At 44.8% G+C, this 20,936-nt stretch overlaps 1 protein-coding gene across 2 annotated transcripts in view; it reads right to left on the reverse strand.

Annotated features, from left to right (window-relative positions):
* Positions 1-863: 863 nt before the first annotated feature.
* NINJ2 (ninjurin 2) overlaps positions 864-20,936 on the reverse strand; it is a 49,206-nt gene continuing 29,133 nt past the window's right edge. For both annotated transcript variants that reach the window (XM_086755423.1, XM_010123760.2), the window contains 3 exons: positions 4,472-4,703; positions 2,969-3,153; positions 864-2,136 (listed from right to left, as the gene is read on the reverse strand). In XM_086755423.1, coding sequence (XP_086611549.1) covers positions 2,990-3,153; positions 4,472-4,670 — 363 coding nt within the window. In that variant the 5' untranslated portion in view covers positions 4,671-4,703 and the 3' untranslated portion in view covers positions 864-2,136; positions 2,969-2,989. The remainder of the gene's footprint in view (positions 2,137-2,968; positions 3,154-4,471; positions 4,704-20,936) is intronic.

A 20,936-nucleotide genomic window follows, 5' to 3' on the forward strand; every position in this document is an offset into this window, starting at 1 on the left:
CGCTTTTACTGTATCTCCTTTGAGTATAAAAAGCTTGGCAGGAATGGGAGTCAGACATGGAAAGGGAAAAAGGCAGCCAAGGTTGCTAATGAGTCTGATTCATTATAATGAGAAAAAATTAAAGGTGATGGGGGAAAGCATTCCAGCTTGATGCTGGTCTTCTGCTCGCCTGGGCTGGGTGACGGGAAACCCTTTCTGCTTGGGCAGGCCTTCTACACTGCCGTACCTGATCTGGCAGCTCTCTGAGATGGTGATGTTGAGGTTAAGATGTGGTAATGAAATTCCCCTTGCAGCTTCTTTCCCAGCTGAATCTTTTCTTTTTTTTCACTCTCTTTACATTCAGTCATCAATGCTAATGGCTTTGCCTCCTGCTCTGTGAAGCAATGAATCACAGGATTTGGGATCTGTACACAGGATGCATAATTTTTTACCTTTTCATGAACCTGGCCAGCCAGTAGTGGCTGAAAGCCCTTAACTGGTGGTTTTGGGTTGGCTAGAACTAGTTCTGCTGCCTCTGCAGTGCAACCTTTTTCTAGAGAACAGCAGGATAACAGAGACTTCTCAGAAACATTCACCCCTGGCAAACTCAGTGTCACTCCAGACCTGCCGTTTCCTGGACAAACTGGAGGACAAATCTTTACCTGCTTCACCAAACAGATCCCAGATTGTTCTCAGCTTTGCTGATTTAAATTCTGGTAAATACATAACCTGCATTTTCCACCCTACTCTTTCTATGCAACTTTCCTTCAGCTGAAAAAAAGCCACTGTCATTTGCAGGAACAACCTGATTCTGGCCCGTAGCCTTACCCACCAACCATCATGGGCAAGATCATTGACACTCTCTCCAGAAAAAAAGCACCACCTGTGACTTAAACAGAAATTTAGTTTTGTAAAGTCAAATATAGAGTACAAATGAAATCTACCCATATTTGGGTTTTTTTAAGTGTCAGACACTCCCAGCAGTTCCCGAAGACCAATATGGGGACATTTTTGTGACATTTCTTTCTCAGTGGTGGCAAAAGTATGCAAAATAAAAAGTCTATATTGAACTCTGATTCTGCAGTACAATGGAAAAATCCTTTAATAATCAGAAAAGCATGTCATTATTTAAATAGGCTTACACTAGGCTATTAAAATATCAATTTTTAGCATGACAACAGTTATAAAATTTAGTATCCGAAATCCTTACTCTTTCAAAAAAAAATCTGAAAAATCATTAATTCAAAGACTTTTTTTAAAGGAAACAAATTGTTCTAGTACAAGAAAATTACCAGCATTATCAATACAAAAATGATATATTTAAAAACATTTGTGTTAATAATAACACCTTAAATTATAATGGTGATTTTTAATAAAGTAATACACTATGCACCTGTCACTTCTCATTATGGCAATAAGCCTTGAGTGTCTCCTGGTGTATAATGTTTCTTCATTTTCAACTACATATTGTCAGGCTATTCTGACATCATTCCTGATAGGTCACTGGCGATGACTTCAGACCATAATATCTATTTTCTATCATTGTTAATTTTCCAATGCTGGAAATAGCTGATTGTTTTCTTATCTATGTCACATTTAATTTTATTTTTAAACAACTAGGAAAACATTTGAACTGGTTTTAGCTACATTGACATACACACACTTTTCTATCCTCTCACAAGAAATTATATTTTTTTTTTACTCGAGAAATCCATTCCAACATTTGGGAGGTAAACTACTAAATAACATTGCTTTAAGTATAGCAACTTATGCTTGATACAAAAAAAAGCTGGACTTTTATTGTTTATTTAGCCTACAAAGTAAATCATTCAGTCTTCTCTACCAAATGAGCCAATATTGAATACGTTAAGCAGGCAAATAAAATGAGAGATGAGATTTTCAGAACTGTGCTTTGAACTTGTGTACCTGCTGCTGTTCCTGCAGCTTTCTCTATCAAAGTTTGCTCTAGCTTTGAAAGGCAATGTTTTCACCCCTTCAGAACTGCAAAAGCATTGCGGTAAGGGGCTGGTATACCATGATACACACCCTGTTTCGAAAGTTTAACCCAGTTCTCTGGATTCGTCAATGGGCTCCTGCTGAGGTCGGTGAAAAGGTAGTGGGGGAGAGCTTTTCCCCGCCAGCCGCACTGCTCGGATCCTGCAGGAAAGACAAGAAATGCCAGTAAGGTCACAGCAGGCTCCTCAGTGCTGCACAGGCAGAGAGCAGCCGTCACGGCGTACCAGCTGACTTGGCACCACAGCCATCCATTTTTCACATCCTCCCTCATCATATTATGTGCCTATCAAGCTTTCTTGCTGGCTGTTGCCCCAGTATATCGCATTTAAATTATGTGTACATGTTGCAGGTCATGTAAGCAAGAGATGTGAACTTTGCTTCTCGAGCTAAAGCCCTTTTGAACTAAGAACATGTCATTCCCTCATCCCACCTGACGTGGGAACGCAAGCATCTGGTTGGGCTCCTATTCACAAGAATCCCTCTTGAAAATGAGAGTTAGATTCTTAAAATAGCCCTGGCCAAACCACACTGGCTGTAGTGAGGAACTCTTTCACCACCCCCACCTCCCCGGCGCCTTCCTTTTCTTCTGCTCAGATAACGCTGCTGTCTTTGGATACCTCCCAGAACGCACCTAGTTTTCTTTCCCAAACATAGCTACCATGCACAACTGCTATCCATATCTAGTGCTTGCACTCTTCTGAAAAACAGTTGCCACTGATGAATCCCAGTAGATGGGATGTTTGGGATGTTTGGTGTTCTTGCTTTAAAAGACCAAGCAAGGAGAAATCCTCCTCCTTTGAGGGAATTTGTTCAGTGGTCCTGGATGCCCATGGGACAACAGCATGCCTCTGGAAAGGCTTTGTTAATTTGTGCAGCTTTGCCTTCTGCTTCTGCACCTTGCAATGATGTTTGTTTTCTGAGCCAGAGAGCCCTTCCAGGGGCTAGCAGTGATGGGAACTCACCCCTTTCTTACCTGACTCCATTGCCCCATGACTTAATAAGGTCGAAAATTCCTGGTAGGGTAGAGGCCAGTCTTCTGCACCCCAAAGGCCGTGATGAAGATGTTGAGGATGACCGTGATGAAGATGAGAGCTGTGGCAGCATTGTTGAGTATATTCAGGCGGGGTTGCTTTGCGACATCATTCAGGTTCAGACGAGCTGTGCAACACAATGCAAAAAGAAAAGGAGATTTGCAGCTTGACTCCAAGTCCCACAGCCCCTGCAGGCCTTCCCTGCCTGGTGAATGCCCATGGTGCCCCTGGGCACTGTGGCCACAGAGCTGACGGAATAGTCCCAGGAACTTTACAGTGGCCACAGCTTGCCCTAGGATGACATAGAAGGATGGAGCAGAGGAGAAACATCTTTTTTTTTTTAATGTCATGTCCCATGGAGGTGCCATGGGCCTGCAACAGGCCAACCCTAAATAGCTAAATTACTGCTGCATGCTAGCCAGGCATGTGCCATGTGACTTCCCTACTGCACGGACGTGGGACATGGCAAGGGAAGGCTAGGTGACAGGAGGGACAAGGTCAGCAACATTCTACTCAGGTTGGGAGGCCAGTTCCTCCTTGACACCTAGATCTCACATATGTGCTGACATAGCTATGAATCCCCTCCTCACCTCCAGACCGAGAGGTATCTGGGTACATGAAGGGGATCAGCCCTAGCTGATGGGCATTGATCAGTTTAGACATGGGAACACTGTGGTTACTGGGGCTGTCTGGCCAATAAGCCATGCGAACAGCAGCCTTGTGGCTCTCTGGCCACACAGCCAGCTGGCTCCAGCCACCACAGCTGCCACCGGAAAAGGCCACGTGGGGCAGGGGAAGGAACACATCACAGGATTTCCCGTAGCCTCCGATCCAGTGTCCCACATGAAAAAACTCATAGCATATACAGGAAAAGGCAACATTCTGCAGACTTTTAATACTGGGCATGTGTTGGAGGCTGAAACCTCCTGATGGAGCACTGGGCAAGCCTATCTGAAATGCTGGTGTTAACCTACTGTCTGCATAGTACTAGGAGAACTGTGGGATTGGTTAAATGCGTGGTTAATATAGGGAATACCTCTCCCTAAATTGTTCTGTTCAGCCTCAGCTTGAGTAAGGCAAAAGATAACAGCTAAAATGCAGTATCTTCAGGAGCTGCATGAAGGAGCATATTATAAGATGGGCAGCAAGAGGCTGGAAACCCAGCTCTCTCCCTGTGACAGGGATTCAGCAATGGGAAAGTGAAGGAAGAGTAGTGCTCAGAGCTGTTGTGGGAGATGAAAAACCAACCCATTCCCCACTTTGAAACACAGTAGCACAGACTTCCCCACTAATCATGTCAAGCTGCCTCCAGCCCTCCCGCAGCTCTGGGGAAAACGGTTCAGGGGAAGAGGCTTCTCCCTCCCACCCCCATGCCAGCCAAGCCATGGGGCACCCTACTGCAGCAGCACCCTACAAGGGTGCAGGTGCCTCGGCGGCCCCCTTACCAGTGATGATGAGGAGAATCCCAATCACCACCTGGAAGAAGAGGGAGATGCTGATGAGCACAATGAGGGTGGTGTAGTACTGAAAGGAAGGCCCCTGCTCCAACACAGCCTTCAGCTGAGTGACGTTCGCCATGAACAGCGCCACATCCAGCATGCTCTCCGCCACACTCTTCTTCGTCGCGTAGTGGTTGATGTTCATTGGCCCGTTAATCCGGAGCTGAGGATTCACACGCTGGGGAGAGAGGAGAAACAGTATTAACTGATACGATTGTGAAGCCAACGAACCCGTCCGTGCCGAACAGGCTGCTGCCCATGGAGTTTATCTAGAAAGCCTGGGAAGGAGTTAGAGCTGCGTGTCTTAAACATGTTGAGAGCACCGAGTTTCCCCTCATAGTCGCCTTCTGATATTAATAGGCACAAGATACTTGTGGTGATGAAGAACTCAGCAAGGTTAGAAAAATACTGGATGTTTTTGTGGAAAACAAGCTTGTCCGGAGTTACAATAATGTAGATTACCCAGAGCCAGGGATTTTGCAAAAAATATTAAATTATCTTCCTTCAGGGCACAGACAAGCCTCAAACTTACAGGGAATTAGAGAGAGAGATCTTCTTTTGGGGTAGGGTGTGCGAAGGACTGTCAGTGGCTGGGCTCTGTATCTCCTCTAAACACTTTTTGCTGGCTACTGTCTTAGACAAGATGCTAGAGCAGATGGGAGAATCCACATTTTTGTTTCTGAAACCAAGGGCACTATTTCTTCAAAACATCAGGCACTGAAACACACTGAGACAAGGGATGGGATCCAACACACCTAACTTTAACTAATCATTCCGGCATATTTTTGTCAGTGGAAAGAAACAGGTATTTACAAGGGGTAAATCACCTGGTTGCCCTTAACCTAATTACAAGCTGTAGGTCATTTTGTTGCTTTTAGCCGTCTACTTTTTCTCTGTCTTTCTTGTTAAGTGAGTTCCCCTGTTAGCTGTCTTGACACAAATAGCAAAAAAAAAAAAGTAAGAAAGAGACAGAAAATGGGACTATAGTTTTCAATTCACACAGAGTGTCATCAGCTGGTAATAAACCACCAGGAAAGGCAACAATTATAAAAGATTTGGATATATCTGCAGCAAGCTATGATCTTCCTTAAAAAGAAAGAAAAGTAACACTTCCATATAACAAACAGGTTTCAGTTCTGGGTAATCAGTCTCCTGTCAGCTGCAGTGAAGAGCAGCAACCTTGGCCTCAGTGCTGTCTGATGGAGAACCCTTTAAATCTGGAGATAAGGGCCAGGTGTTGGCCTGCGGTGGCCTCATTTGCTCAGGTGTTGGAAGAGATTTCTCCAGGTGCATACTGGAAGTAGGACTGTGCCTGCATCAAATGGTAAGTCCTATTTTGGTCCTTTTGTAGCAGACAAAGTACAAAATGTAATCTTTCCTCCATGCTCGACACTAGAGAAGAGTTATGGCTAGTGCTTCATGATGCTGCCTCTGGTCTCTGTGCATCCCTGGGCAAGAGTGGCTTTCTCTGTGCCAGCACGGGAGTGTGAGCAAAGCCAGCGATCCTGGGAGAGCACTGCATGTGGTTGTGTGTCTGATACTGAAACTGGGGCTGGATTTTGCAAGGGGGTTGTGGCCTGTGCTAGCAATCACCCTCATGTAAGAAAGGTGCATAGTAAAATCCGTCAGGAAGGAGTGTGTCCAGTTTGAACTACTGGTGAACCCAGATCCCTAAGAAGGGGCTGGCTTGGAGTAGGAAAGAGCTTTCGGGGTTTTTTTGGGTTTTTTTTGATAGCTTAAAGCATGTAATTCTTGTGCTTTCTAACAGTAAAGTTACTGTGGTTAAGAGGTTCCTTTGCAAAGCCTGTATTTCTTACTGTGGAAGGTAAAAAAATTAAAATATACTAGGAGGAGATGAAAGTAGAAGGCTAGAGAGGTGGTAAGGACCCTAAAGCAGTGCATAGGGGTTCAAGACTTCTTAAACATTACTATCTGGTGTCTGGGGCAGAATAGAGGTATCTCATGGCTCAGCGAAAGGAGGCCAGCAAAAGGTCTGATGTTGGGAACATGCATTAAAAACTTAGCTTTAGGTGCTGCCCCTTCTCAGCTGGCATAAAAGGATGTGATCCTGTTGCAGCAGAGTGGTACCCATACCAAGTGGTGCAAGGTTTGCAACTTGACCCCTTTCATGTGTTTTCTTCCTTATGCTTCCTTCCAGTCAGCCCTCCTCCCTGCAATGTTACAAGGCTGGGCATTGACTGTTTATCTCCGCCTAATGATGAGTTAAGGGTGCGAGAACAAGGACACTGTACAAACAAGACAGAGCTTCTGTTAAATGAGTGACTGGTACAAGGAGGCTGAGACATCTGTTCCCAGTCGCTTATGTGGAGACAAACAAAGCAAGTCATGAGCTCTTGTTGAATGAAAACACTTCCTCCTTTTGAGCTGTCTCCATGTTCCTTTACCTGGAGTGTGAAATGGGGCAGAGTTGAAATGTACTGTGCTCTGTGTCCCAGAAGATCAGGCAATGAAAATAGCTTTCACCTGGGCTTTCTCATGTGGATGAGTGCAATGGCCTGTTCCCCTGTCTAGGACATGATACCGCAGGTAGAGATGGCCACCACTCTCCAATGCAGACTTACAAGATCTGGGAAACCCTTGTATTGAGCAATGAAAAACTGTGATTCTTGTTTCAAAGTTCTGTCAGCCTGGGCTTAGTAGATCCACAAAGGTACCCACAAGGTTACCGGGGGATGAAAGCTGGACACCAAGTTTTCATTTAGGCAGCTAAACAATCAACCAGGAGCAGATGTCCTTATGATGCAGGCTAATATTAGAGAAATTCAGCTCCTTGGTGGATTTGGCCTTACAGAGTATTCTGCCTAGTCCAGCAGGTACAAGTGCAAGCCTGGTGTCTCAAATAACAAGAGGTTTAAACAAACCAGGAATCTTCAGAGACCTGGCATTTTGATTAATGGAGGGGAATGGCTTTGTTTGGAATGCCTGGTGCCATAGCTGTCCGGCTAACCGCTGCATCTGTGGGGTATTAATGCATGGCTGTGACTTTTTTTTTTTTTGAGCTGCCACAAATGCGTGCACAGCTTCTCAAAATGGGACCATTTCTGCTTTTGCTTTGCCTTTAAAAGTTCAGCCCTGTAAAATGCTGTGGCTCAGAAGCTGATTCACAAGCAGCTCAGGTTTCCCTGCAGCAGGATTGCCTAGACAGCTGTGGGGGGTTACGTGGGATCACTGGGGAGATTAAACGATTCCCTTGTGGCAAACAGAGCCCTAACTCAAGACACAGGACATACCTGAAAGCTCATCAAAGTGATTTATGTCATCAGGCTAAAGCTGGTGCCTTTCTACTCACTTTGAAAGCGTTCCTCTTCTGAGAGTGGGGATTGCTGCCTTTTCTTCTCCATATTGCGTAAAAGAGAGGAAACCTGGATCTGGCAGTCAGACACCCCGTTCATCTTGCAAGCGTTGTTGCAGAGCCAGCTTGTCTGCTGGAAAACAGCACCTACCAGTATACGGCACTTTCTCAAGATGGGGATGTATCCTTATTGCCCACTTTTTAAGGGTAGGGAAATGAGGACTTGAAAAAGTACAGCCCAGTCACACAACAGCACTGGCTGAACTGGTGCTGGAGCTCGGCTCCCATGTCCCATTTCTGGATGTTTTGGCTTGCTGTGCGAGACAGCCGCTTTCCCTGCAAAGAATCTGCTGGCTTCACTCTGACCTCCAGGCAAATCTCCTTTCTGCTGCTTTTTGTGCAAACGTGGCACAGTGATACAGATCACAGCAGGGGCTCGGTGAGGTGCCCATCTATAAGTTCAGAGACTTTATTGTCACTCAAAGCACACAACCCCCCCAAATATTTAACTCTCACTTCTATTATTATTTTTAATTTTTTTATGAATTCTTATAGAAGGAAGGATGAGTATCACCACAAGTGCGGGATGGTGGTGGGTTTTTTTTCCCTTTTTAAACTTGATCTCTGGTTTTGCTGTAGGTAGCTGGCAGGTCCCAGGGCCTGTGAAACCTGGCTCTGGCACCAGAGGGCCTGCTGAGCTCCACAGCTCGCTGAAGCCACCTGAAAAATTTCCACTGAAACCAGTTTTCAAGGGAAATTCTTTGCTTTTTATTACACATTTACTTTTACAAGAAATAGCTACTTTCTCCTGAAAACTTTTGGAAGAGGTTCATCTAACTATTTCTTTCCAAAGCTTGCAGATTTGGGGCTGAGGGGAGCACAAGACCTTTCTTAAAGCTACTTGGAAAATTTCTATAAAACCTACAGTTTGTCTTGCATTTTTCAGGGCAGGGAAAAAAAAAGCAACCCAAAAAACAAACTACAGAGCAGATCTAATTGCAAATGTGTGCGCTTTGTGTATTTTGTGACCCTCTCCCCAGGGGAGAACAGCCTGAAAGAGACAGCAGGACGGCATGAGGCTCGCAAGTATGAGGATGATAATCCTCTTCATGGGAGCGCTCTGGCAGAGGGGGATGTCTGAGGAGAAGCTGTGTTGTTGACGGTTGGTTCCAAGGGAAATTCTGGAGGATGCCAAAGAAAACAGAGGCATGAATGCAGGCCGTGCACTCGGAGGGGTAGGTGCAAGAGATACCTGCCACGGGGATGTCAGCTGATAAACAGCCAGCCACACGCGGGAGAGTACACGCACAGCAGCAGGGAAAAACTGGGGTGTTTTTCCACAGTATTTGCCAGTTGGCAGCTTTAGAAGCGCTTTGTAAACATCAGTTGATGAAGGTTAAAGCACAGCGAGAGTCATCATCTTGCAAGGTAGGAGAGGAGTCCCCTTTCTACAGGCAGAAAGCAGAGAGATTAAAGGCCCTAGTCTCAATCAATACTCCTACTTTTAAGTGCACAGTCATTAGCTACTCTGCTTTCCCAGAGAAGCTCAGTCACTGCAGCTCCTGACCACTTCACCTGGGATGAACTGAGCCAATTTTAATATTTTTTGGCCTATGTGCCATGCCTCGGCACAGACAGTAGCAGCCGCGATGACGAGGCCTTTGCCCACCCAGTGGGCTGGGATCCCCTGGCAGAGCTGTGTACGCGTCAGCCCGCGGGCAATGAAGGCATGTGGTTCACAGCCACACACGCGTGCAAGAGAAAGGGAGATGCAGGCAACGCTTTGGTCAATACCAACTATATTGTGCACCCTGGAAGGCAAAGGCTGTTTTTCTCCACTTTGGCACAACAGCAAGCATCTTGGCTGCATTCCATGGACGAAAGTGATAGTAAACATCATAGATGCTGCAGGCAAAAGAAAAACTGAGTGTTCAGGGCCAGTCGGCCTCTTCGGCCTCTGTGGAGGTTGTCAGCTAGTCCAGCGGTTGTGTTTAGGGTTTTTTTCCTTTTTGATATAGCCATCTGTTCTGCTCACTTGGGGTCCTGTTCAAGGCCAAATGGTTATGTTGATTCAATTTGTATTGAATAAATTCCAGAAAATAAATCAGAGGTGTTTTCCTGGTATCTCAGGCTCTCCCCATGTACGGGACTGTCCTGATGGAGGTCTTTCTTGGAGGTGTTCCTTCACTTCTCTGACAGATCACTGCTCAACATAACAGAGGGTTCACTAACACCAACTGTTTGGATGAGAGCTCTCCAACCAAAAAGTAACTTCCAGGAGCCAAGGACCAGCACGTCTTCAGAAGTGGAAGCCTAGGCAAATGGCAGGCACAGATCCTGTTTGCTTACTAAGCACTATTTGTGTTCTCCCGTGTTGCCAAACTCCCACTTTCCATTTGCTTTATCCACCTCCCATGTTTCATCTCACACCCACAGGCAAACTTGGTGAGCTGTCTCAGGCAGAGACGTCTCTGCAGTGCAGCACTTAGGATCCTCATCCTTGAGCTAAGGGGTGCCTAAGTAGGACTTGACTATTGACAAAGGGATGAAGGTACAGTTGGATGAGGCTGCCAGCACCACCTCTCTGATTTACCCAGCCTCATATGCTCACTCTCCTAAATGAGGCCATGCGGGAGCGGGAGGTTAACATCAAAACCTAACACCACGTAGAGCTGAAGGGCTGTAAGTGGGAAGAGAAGCTGGGAAGTCCTCAGGCTGCAGCTGGCAGGGGGAGCAGAGGAGAGGAGAGGAGCGGGGGTGAGTCACGAGGTAGCAGAGCCCCATGAGAGCCGAGGTGCCTCTCCTTGCCCTTGCCCTCCGGCTGACACGGCAGTCAGCTTCTGCTTCCCGGCTGGCTGCGGCACTCGCAGCCTGCAGAGACCTGCTTGTCACATCAAGAGTGCATGCTCTGCTCTCCGTTTCTCCCTTTCCACGCTTTTTCTCGTCTCTTATTCATCCTGCAGACCCTCTCTGCTCCAGTTTGCATCTTCTGTTCAGCTCCTCCTCTCTCATCCTTTTCTATTCTCCCATTCTCCATTCTTTCCTCATCCTATGCCTTTCACCTTGTCTGTCATTCACACTTTTTCCTGCTATTGCGCTCTTCTCTTCCTTCATACACCCCTTTCCTTGGGTTGCTGTATCCTTTTTCCCCTCCAATTCTTTTCCCCCTTCAGCACTCTGTGCTGCTGTATGGCAAGTTTCTTGAATCTGTTCACTCTCGGATGCCACTCAGGCTTCCTATGCTACAGGGCAACATAAATTATGTATCGCTCAAATAACTGTCTTACCAAATCTATATTAAACTCCCTCATTAAGTGTATTTATGATACTGAATTGAAGGGATCCAGGAATTGACTGGCAGGCTGCAGAGCTGAGCTGGAAGAGAAGATAGTTTTTCTTTTCCAGGTAGCTGGGATGAGGATAAGGCAGGAAGGGCGGTAACACTGGTGGAGGAGCCTCCATCCATAGTTCAGAAGCAGTTAGTGGATTTGGGGACTCAAGAACTGCTTGGCACCAGCAATTACAATGTGCTGATGCATGATCTCTGATTGTTGAACAGAAGCAATTGGGTGTGTATGTGTGGTGGGGGGGACAGCTCTTTGAATGTATGGAATTGGGAGTGCACTCAAAAGGATTAGTGGGAACAATTATTCCCAAAGCCAGGATACAGAGGCTGGAGCCTATTCGAGTCACTAGTGTTTAGCACCCAGAGCAGTTTTATCCCAGTGTTTTGGGAAAGGAAGAAAAAAAAAAAAAGGAAGACTGAAAATAGCTTTACAAGAAAAAATTAAAAGTAGGTTAGCAGAAAAAATGAGTTTATAAAAAATGGAAGAGTAGCCGGGAGGCACAACAGTAACTACTGCATTGTGCTTACAAAGCTAAACACATTAAGATGAATAAATCCCCAAGCTGGACGGCTTATGGCCCAAAATATTAAGAATAGCTGGGCCTGATCATGGGCTGCTGCCAGATCCAAACAGCAAATGTGTTCACATAAATTATTTTAATACAAACCATTCCTAAAGCAAGGTCCTAAATTTGAGCTACTTCCAAGTCTAAGGGTGTTTGCATCCAATGCTTGAGAGGTCAGATTGATTTCTAAAACTGAGGGAACATAGTAACAGCTGTATTGCATCAGACGAAAGGTCCAACTCCCCTCTGACTCTCGTTTGTAGCAGATGTGTAGTGGGTGGGGAAAAAAAAAAATCTTAGAATGGGACAAGCATATAGCAACGGTCCCTTGTGTTCTATTCACGCAGTGACCTGCGATTCTGTGTACAGAACCATCCCAGCCCTGGTCTGATGCTGCTTTTCATGTGAGGAAGCCCAAGGTTAATTTGTCATTTGCTGGGTGGCTTAGGGCATCCTACTTGCTCTCTCTGGATCTTAGTTCCCCTATCTGTAAAATAATGAGAATGCTCACGTATCTGGGAGAGAGATGGCTAAGATCTACTGCAGAAGTATGATAGTGCCTGTGTTGTGTATACAACACACGTGGACTGAATTCATCACGCAGGTAAGCCACTGAAGCTGGTGAAATTAAGTAGGTGATTTTCTTATTCCCAGGGAGCTTTACATCTTGCCGTGTTTCCCAGATAAACCTCACTCTAAGGCACTGGAGTGTACAGGTTCATCTGCGCATTTTGACATGCATGTGCCCCTGGTCACCTTCTCAGCACTTGGGAGTCTCCATAGAAAGGAAGCTGCAAGAGTCCGGGTGGAAACAGGGGAGGACGTGACTGAGGGTGTCAACAGAGGCAAAGCTGATGTAATCACATCTATAAACAGCACAACTCAGGGGTTTCAGTCCTTCTATTATTTATAAGGTCTTTCATCCATAAAGCAATTTTTTTTTTTCAGTTTCATGTGTACTAAAACTCATAGCATCTTTGTCCCGCAGGTCAGTGTCTGTCTCCTATTGCAGTGCTCACCAGCATCTCCAAACAGACCTTGCTGGTTTACTCTCATCTGGGTGCATGGTATTATCTTTCTTCAAAACCTGCCAGGCTTAGCTTCCTTCTCTGCCAGGAAATTGACCCAGTCTGGATCTGAAAAGGCTGAATCTGCTGATCTTATTCAGAACTGGCACACTCCAAGTTGTGTCAGTTCATAGCTGAGCATCTGTCCTCATGCCGTCAGGAGAGGTAAAAAAAAAAGGTGCTGTTGCTGATCTTGACTTTTGTAAACCCTTAATCCCAACTGTTTGTATGTTTTGGGGGTTTTTATTTCCAAGGCTGGCCAAACTGTGTATTGAGTACAGAAACTAGCTAGGTAGTAACTGGGGTTACCAGGGCAGATACTCGTAGTCAGCAAGGGACTTCAGGGTAGGTAAGCCTGCCGGGCAGCTTCTCAGGTCTGTGCTAGGCTGCTTGGGAATGCCAGGCTTAGAAACAATATCAGCTGTCCCTGGTAAGATTTTGAAACACATTAGGAGTGCTCTAACAAATGGCTGTTGCGTTTGAACATGAGAAAATGCAAAGTGATGTATGGCTATGGCTGTTCAGATGCAATTAGTGTTAACCCCCTTCCATTAAGCTCTGGCTGGTGGGGCTGCCTCTTGCTTGGATGCCTGCTGTGCCAAGGCTACTACTGCCTTGCCAAGGCTACTACTGCCTTGCCAGGACTGGGGCGATGGGTAACCTGGAGAGGATGTGAGCTGCCATGCTGGAAAGGAGTACGGCTGCATTCTCACTGGTGCAGGTGGGAGCACCTCTGCCTAACGCTGCACGTGCCCATGGTGTCTCTGGAAGGCTGGCTGAAGAACTGTCATGTTTGTTTGCTGTGGGTTTAGTATTGCTTTGTCGGGGGCGAATACCTTAGCATTTCTGCTTGGGGTTTGGTTATTGTCTGACTGAGGCTATTGCTCCTGTTCTTGGATTGATTATGGCAAGTCATTTAGCTACAGTTTACAGGGTTTCACTGCTGCTGTGGCTAAAACAGACAATGATAGGACTGTATGGGTAAAGGCACTTCTAGGACTTGAGAGCTGTGAGCTTGGGTTGAAGCTGTTGTGTAATTTCTGTCTTGAATTCTTGGTAAAAATGGGGATAAAACTATTTCAGTTCTCATATGTTAAGAGCATTCCAGCATAAGAAAATGCCTACTTTTTTGTGTGTGTACAGTAACTCACACAATGAAGCTCCAGTCTTAGTCAGAGCCTCTTACCCTAATTCTATTTGAGGTTAAAAGATAGAAAATTCGTAGAATCATAGAACAGCTTAGGTTGGAAAAGACCTTTAAAATCATTGAGTCCAACCGTAAACCTAGCACTGACAAATTCACCACTAATCCATGTCCCTAAGCACCACATCTACACATCTTTTAAATATCTCCAGGGATGGTGACTCCACCACTTCCCTGGGAAGCCTGTTCCAATGCTTGACAATCTTTCTGATGAAGAAGCTTTTCCTAATATCCAATCGAAACCTCCCCTGGTACCTCAAAGTTTAACTGAATTTTAATAGGACTGATCGTTAGCTTGTGCAGAGCATTTACACATGTAACTGTTACCTGTGTTTTCGTAAGTGAACCAGCTGAGGAGCCAAATGGCATGATCACAGATCAATGAAGGATAGCAGAGTACAGGATGACACCGGTGTCCTGCCTTTGAGTCTCTTGCTTTCACTACGAAGCTTCACATACCTGACCGCAGTTAAAGCTTCTAGTTGCTGACAGCCATCTATATTTTTCATGACAAGGTATGAACATAGCTGATTTCTAAAGTACCCAGTATGGGCCATTTCTTTTTCCTACACTTGCTACACCAACCCTTCAAGGTGTATATTCAAGCTTCTTAATTAAGTATGGATTCATTGGGTTAAATTTAATTTCTCTTTTGAGTGGCAAAGCATTGAGCAGTTTAGGCATGCATTGCTTCAAAACAGGTCAGTATGAAGCCAGACTGAATCAAGAAGGTACTTGAAACAAATTCCCACTAAGGAATGCAGCTGTTTTCAAGCTGTTTTCAACCTGTATCTTCTGGACCATGGGAGATGCCTGCTTCTTAGGTGTCCTCAAAAGGCAACTAGGAAAAGTGAGCTCATACATGTAAGGCAGCTCTTGAACATATAAGTGATACCTCTGAAATGGTCTGGCACTCTGCTGGGAAACACAAGTTCAGAGTTTTAAAGCATTGGAGAACACTTCACGAAAGGCCTTAGCAAGGCCTAGAGGATAGTGGCTTTCAAGCAGCTGAGGTTAGGACTGTGCCCCTCTGAAGCCTGTAAGCAGGTAAGGTGTTAAATACAATGGCTCTTTGCTCCTCTTATCTTCTCAAAAAAATTGTCACTCTAGGTCAAGTCAGGAAGGAGATATCCCCTGCTTCTGCAATTGAGGTATGTCCCACAAGGAGAGTATGCTGTTATTTTCTGATTCAAGTGGCACCCAGACACCTCATCAGACATGGGTGTCCTGCTATGACAGGCACAAGTAAATCTGCTTAGGAGCACACAGGCCTGCGACAGAAGTAACCCAGGATTTGATCTAGTTTTCTGATAGACGCAGCATCACCTGCCTCCCTTCAGACTGCAGCTTGCTGAGTCCCTGCCCAGTGTTGGAACCAAACAATCCCATCCTTTGGCTCTTCCTCTGCAATTTTGCTCTTTCATTGGCACATCTAGTGTCTTTTGTTTGGGGGGATGCAGGCATCATTTTGGGGATAATATTGCAAAGGAAATGTTCCTGCTTCTCTGCAGTCTTACTGCTGTTAGCTGAAGTTACATGAATCTGAACAAACAGGAAAATCCAGATGGGGTCAAGGCGAGTTTTGTGCCAGAATGTGTTTTTTTGGGCATATGTGACAGAAACCTGAAGCAGCCAGAACCTTGAGGTGGAATCGCCTCACATCAAAAGGCAAAAAAAAAAAAAAAAGGCCTCTGGTCTGTAAAACTGGAGTTATGAGAACAGTCTATTAAGCTAAAAAAACATCAGTTCTTTAATTACAGAAATTGTTGGGTGAGACACATTAATTTTTAAAACAAAGTGTCTTTGCATGGTGAGTCCATTCCTTCAGTCTTCATTTCCCTCCCAGCAACTTCCATGGACTACCTGGTGTGTATAAACCTGCGGGTCTCCTTAAAGTCCCCAGGACAGCCTTCTCCCTGACACTTGCTGAATTACTCGCCCTCTTTCCCCTGTGCAGCCCTGTGGCGTGTGCTCTGGGTGCTCTTCCCCCCTCTTCTAGAGCATTCTTATGGCCAACAGCTGGCATGAAGAAAATGGGCAGCCATCCTCCCATGCTATCACCAAGTGGGGAAGTACATCCCAGCCATGCCCTTTTTACTGGAGCATGCAACTTAGAGTCTCTATACAGTAAATTGGAAGCAACCAAGCTAAGCAGTTATGCCACCTGCTGCAATTAACATTTGTGGAACTTTCTGGAAGAAACTAGCTCTGTGCAAGACATGGTTCCCATGCCCAAGCTCAGGTACCAGCCCATGTGGTGATTCCCCTTGCAGAACGGCAGCAGCACTGGGCTCTGGGATAGTCTCACGTCCCATGCAAGTCCCTGGAGACAGCTGCTTCAGCAGGCTGACCCTATCTCAAACAATGTCACACAGAAGGTCCAAGCTGTGTGGTTAAGCCCCTGCAGAGGCTCAGCCTCAGCTCTTGTAGGGGACCCGACATTCCCAGGCAAGGAGTTGTCACTAGAGAGCACTGGGGCCCAGGGACACAGCTAAATGGGTCACCAAGGGAGCCCTTCAGAACAAAGGAAAGATCCAACACAACATCCTTACAAAACCCTGGGTACAGGAGGAAAATCTGAAATCAGTGTATCTAGTGTCATGTTGCTTTATGCAGGTTTAACAACTTGAGGTATCCACATTGGGAAACTTGGACTCTATTGTTCCTATTAATAATTTAATTGAAAACTGGGCCAAGGCTCTGCCTTAGGATGTACAGTAAAGCTCAGGGAGGAGGTTTAAGGTGGTTATAAAGTGGAAGGTTTTCCTTGGTAATTAGAAATATTAAGTTTGGCTTTCCCTTGTCTTCCTGGAGGAATTTCAAGGGTGGGGTCATCCTGCTGTTTGAGTTTATAGCTTGCTATGTTGACGGAAGGATTCATAGGATGAGGTTGTTTCTCCTTTTTCTTCCCATCATTCAGTGCAGCTTGATGGTGCTGCAACAGCTAGCCATGCTGAATTCAGGGCAGTGATATAGTGTGCTATGGAAATGGCCATTGGTATACCAGTAGTATTACACATAAATTATGAATCACTTTTGGGCAGAGGTCAGAAGTAAAACAGGTGGTGGCCAGTAATATCTCCCACTTCTGAAAAATCATACTGGGACTTCCCTGTCCAACTTCCACTGAGTTCAATGAAAGTTAAACAATTAAAACACTTATCTTTGGCCGTCTCAGCTTAAATTAATGATGTTAAATTGAATTATACTCCAACAGCACAGCTCTGAAACATCTCCATGACGATACTTCATAAGATCAAAGTGGCAGAATTGAAGTGCCAGGATCAGATTTTTTTTTCATAATAGTACATAACATGCCTGTTCCTCCTGGCAAACTGGATTAAGTAGTTAATGTTAAACTGAGATCAAGAGGTCACTGGCACAACAGAGGAACTTGGTGAGAAAATTAACAACTTGCATTTTGACTAGGGGATACTGGAGAGATTGAGGCAAAATCATATGTTTCAGGGGAAGTAAATTAAAACTAGGAGAATGACGCACATAGAAATTCAACAGAAAAGGAAGAGACCTCAGCTCCTTTTACTTTTTATTTGTGAGTTGGTTGCTTTTTGTTGGCCTCTGAGGCCGAGTGGCGAGTGGACGCAGTGGAGAGGGCTATTGCCCCACTACCCACCATGTTAGAGGGGTACAGAGTTTTATCTCCCTCCCAGATGTGGCATCGCAGCTGCCTCCACCTTGGTTTCTTGGGGAGTTCAGAAGCTCAGCTTTGAAATCTCAGGCCCTATGTTATGGCACCCAGCTGTAACATGTACATCAGTATGCCTTCCTGAAAGCTAGGATCTGCTCTCAGGGTTTATTGGGAGGAGGGTCGCAGTAGAAATACCCAAATTAGGTAAGATAACCAGCAGGTGGTGCTCAGTTGTAAATGCAAAGGGTTGCTCTGTCGTTAAGATGGTAGCAAGAATTTTTGCAGTGCAATCAGTTATCCTATGCCTCTGCCAATATACTAGCAATTTTTTTCCAGTGGATTAGGAATTTACACATAAGTATGACTAAAAGGGGTTATATGCTTTCTAGATAGAGTCCTAGGTTAGGAGGTATTGCAAAAGTGTGTTGTATAATTTGGAAAGTTATCTGACCAACTGCGGAGCAGGGATTGAAGTCTAAGGGCAAAGAGTTCAGAAAGTGTAGTTGTTTGGTCTTCGAAGATGCCTCATTTAACTTATTTAAGATAGAGTGCTGCAAGAATCCACACAGCAAAAGAAATATGCAGCAACTGTAAAGCAGTCTCTCCCTCCTTTCCCCTCCATTAATCATCTATTTTAGAGTTATTTTTGTGCTTTTATGTTGTGTTAAAATAATACACAACACCCTGGACTAAGCTGTGACTGGAAGACAACGGTGAGTAATGTTTACAACAAAGCTCAGGGAGGTAGCTCTGTAAAAAGAGCTACTTCAGAAGTTGGTCATGCATGTAAAACTGGCTCTTATTAAATTTGATGTATGTTTTTAATGGTTGCTGTAGCCCTAGATTGTATTCTTTTGGATACTGAATACTAACCACCTGACACACATTCTTCCAATAAATTTTGTCTTTCATTAAAACCATCTCTCCTGCTTTAACACTACATACCCTGAATATCAGTAGTAGCATCCTGAAGTCTTAAATTTCTCTTTCCTGCACCAGAGGAAGGACACTGCAGTAGGGCTTGGAGAAGTATTATGTTTTGGGCTCAGTTCCTCATTCAGCTTTTGCTGTGGCTGTTCAGTTTTATGTAAAAGCATTACTAAAGGTCAGATAAGATAGCGTTTTAGAAATAAAACTAACCTTGACCTAAATCCTGTACAACCTCACTTAGTCAAGATAGTGCACAGAATGCAAGCAAGCATAGACTTGGTTCCCCTGTTTCTGTTTTTAAAACAATGATTTAGAGCAATCATGCTCTGAAGGGAGTGTTCCCATATAGCCTTAAATGGTGAAGGTCTACTTGTTTCAGATCTGGCAGGAGAAGGAACATACACCATCACTTTCGACCCCAAGAAACAGACAACAAAGCTTAGGGAACAGTACCTCAAAACGAGACTAAGTGTCCAAGAGAATGGGGGTTTGGTGCTTCCAGAAGTGTTGAGGGCTTTCTAGATGGTAAAAAAATTTTTTTTTGTCGTGAATTTTTTTTCTATGGTGAAAATTTCTAGTCATCTATAACTGACTTAGTAAGCATTAATGGCCTACTGAGAAAGCTCATGTGGCTAAAGTCATGCTTGTGAGAGGGCTTAGCAAACAGGGGAGGAAGATCAGATTGCTGGTTCCTGCCCAGCTAGTGGATCCAATGTGTCCTGTATGGGTTTGTCTCCGATCGCAGCGATAGGGCACATCAGATGTCGTTGTTACCCATCCAGTCCAGCATTCTATCTCAGGCTTGGGGAAGCAAAAACTGATTTATAAATCCTCCACTTCAAAATTAATAGTGGTCTCTCCTAACAATTAGGCTAATGCTGTTCCTTTTAATGAGCCTAAGAGGGCTGGAACTTCTAGTATAACCAGTGGGAAACTTCTCAGCCACAATGCTTTGCTTAGGCAGCCATTCTGGGCAACAGTGCAGTAAAATACTGCTTTCTGAAAATTGCACTGTTTGAGGTCTTTCTAGTCACTGAAAGGAGGTGGATGGAAATAAACTCCGAGCTTCATCATGTTGATAGATCTAAAGTGTCACAGGAAGTGGAAGCCAAAGCAACATTTAAGCAAATGGCTGCGGAATAGCCTCTTGGCTGCAACCAGCGTCAGCCAGGAACCTGTTTGACATGTACCTGATTTGGTGGCCAGATGTGTTTCTATTGAAACCTGTGGGTAAGAGAGCTTCCACTGACCTCTCAGGGGAAATAGGAGCAGGTATTCGGTGGGCAGTTGCTGGGTGTGGGTTTCTGTCCACAGGCACTGATTAATAGCTCCTATTGGCTTTGGTGGATTTGGCACGTTCTCAGCATTTCTGCAAGTCAGACAGGGTTTCTGTGCATTTGAGGCAATTGCTCTAGTGTCATTAATAAATTGAGAGATGCATTTAATTAGGCTGCAGACATAAGTTAAGAAAAGCAGACCCTAGTTCAGCTGAAGCTGTGCTCGCTTTGACACCAAAACAATGCCTTTGAAACAGTTTTCTATGAATTGATCTCATCAAGGAGTTTCCCTGTTAAGTATCCTTGCTGGCAGCAGAACTGTCATCTGGGAGAAAACTGTTCCATCAGTATATTGGAGGAAAATAAAGAGGGGAAAAACAAAACAAAACAAAAAAAGAACCCATGAGATTAGAAATCTAGAACTGTAACTTGGTCATTGGACACACCTTGTAGTTATGGGTAAGTTTTATTAGTGATGTCTAAGATTATAGCAGCAACTATGGATGTCAAACTGAATGAAATTTTTGTCACTGACAAGCCAAGAGAACTCAGATGGACATCCAGATCTATCATAGAGGTTGCATCACTCAGATGCGTCACATCTGAATATGGAAAGTGAAATGAAGAATTCAAACTGTGGCCAGGAGGGAATTCAGGAACGGTCACTATCTCTAGCTGTGCTGTCAGCTTCATTCCAGCTGCTGATATGGCACCTGCACTTTTGAATTTGTTTTCTCTTATCACTGACGCACTCAAGGGTTTGGCAGGTGATTCATGTACACTGATTCGCAATTCATCCTGGGTGAAGCTTGCAGCGAAAAGTATTATCTTTGGTGTCGCGCACATGGGGAAAAAACACAACCTGTGATCAGATTCTTCCCTAGCATAAATTTTCTTCACTGTGACTTACAGACTTCTGTCTGTGAAGTTGGAATATTTTTTTTTTTTTCTGGTAATTTATACACCATCATCTCTCACTTATCTCTGGGTGGTTTATTCAGGTTATGGATTAACTGAGCAATCATTTAGCAACACCCTGCTCTCTACTGCTTCCAGTCC

This window comes from Chlamydotis macqueenii, chromosome 1 (genome assembly GCF_036417535.1).
Source record: "Chlamydotis macqueenii isolate bChlMac1 chromosome 1, bChlMac1.mat, whole genome shotgun sequence".
Classification (NCBI taxonomy): domain Eukaryota; kingdom Metazoa; phylum Chordata; class Aves; order Otidiformes; family Otididae; genus Chlamydotis; species Chlamydotis macqueenii.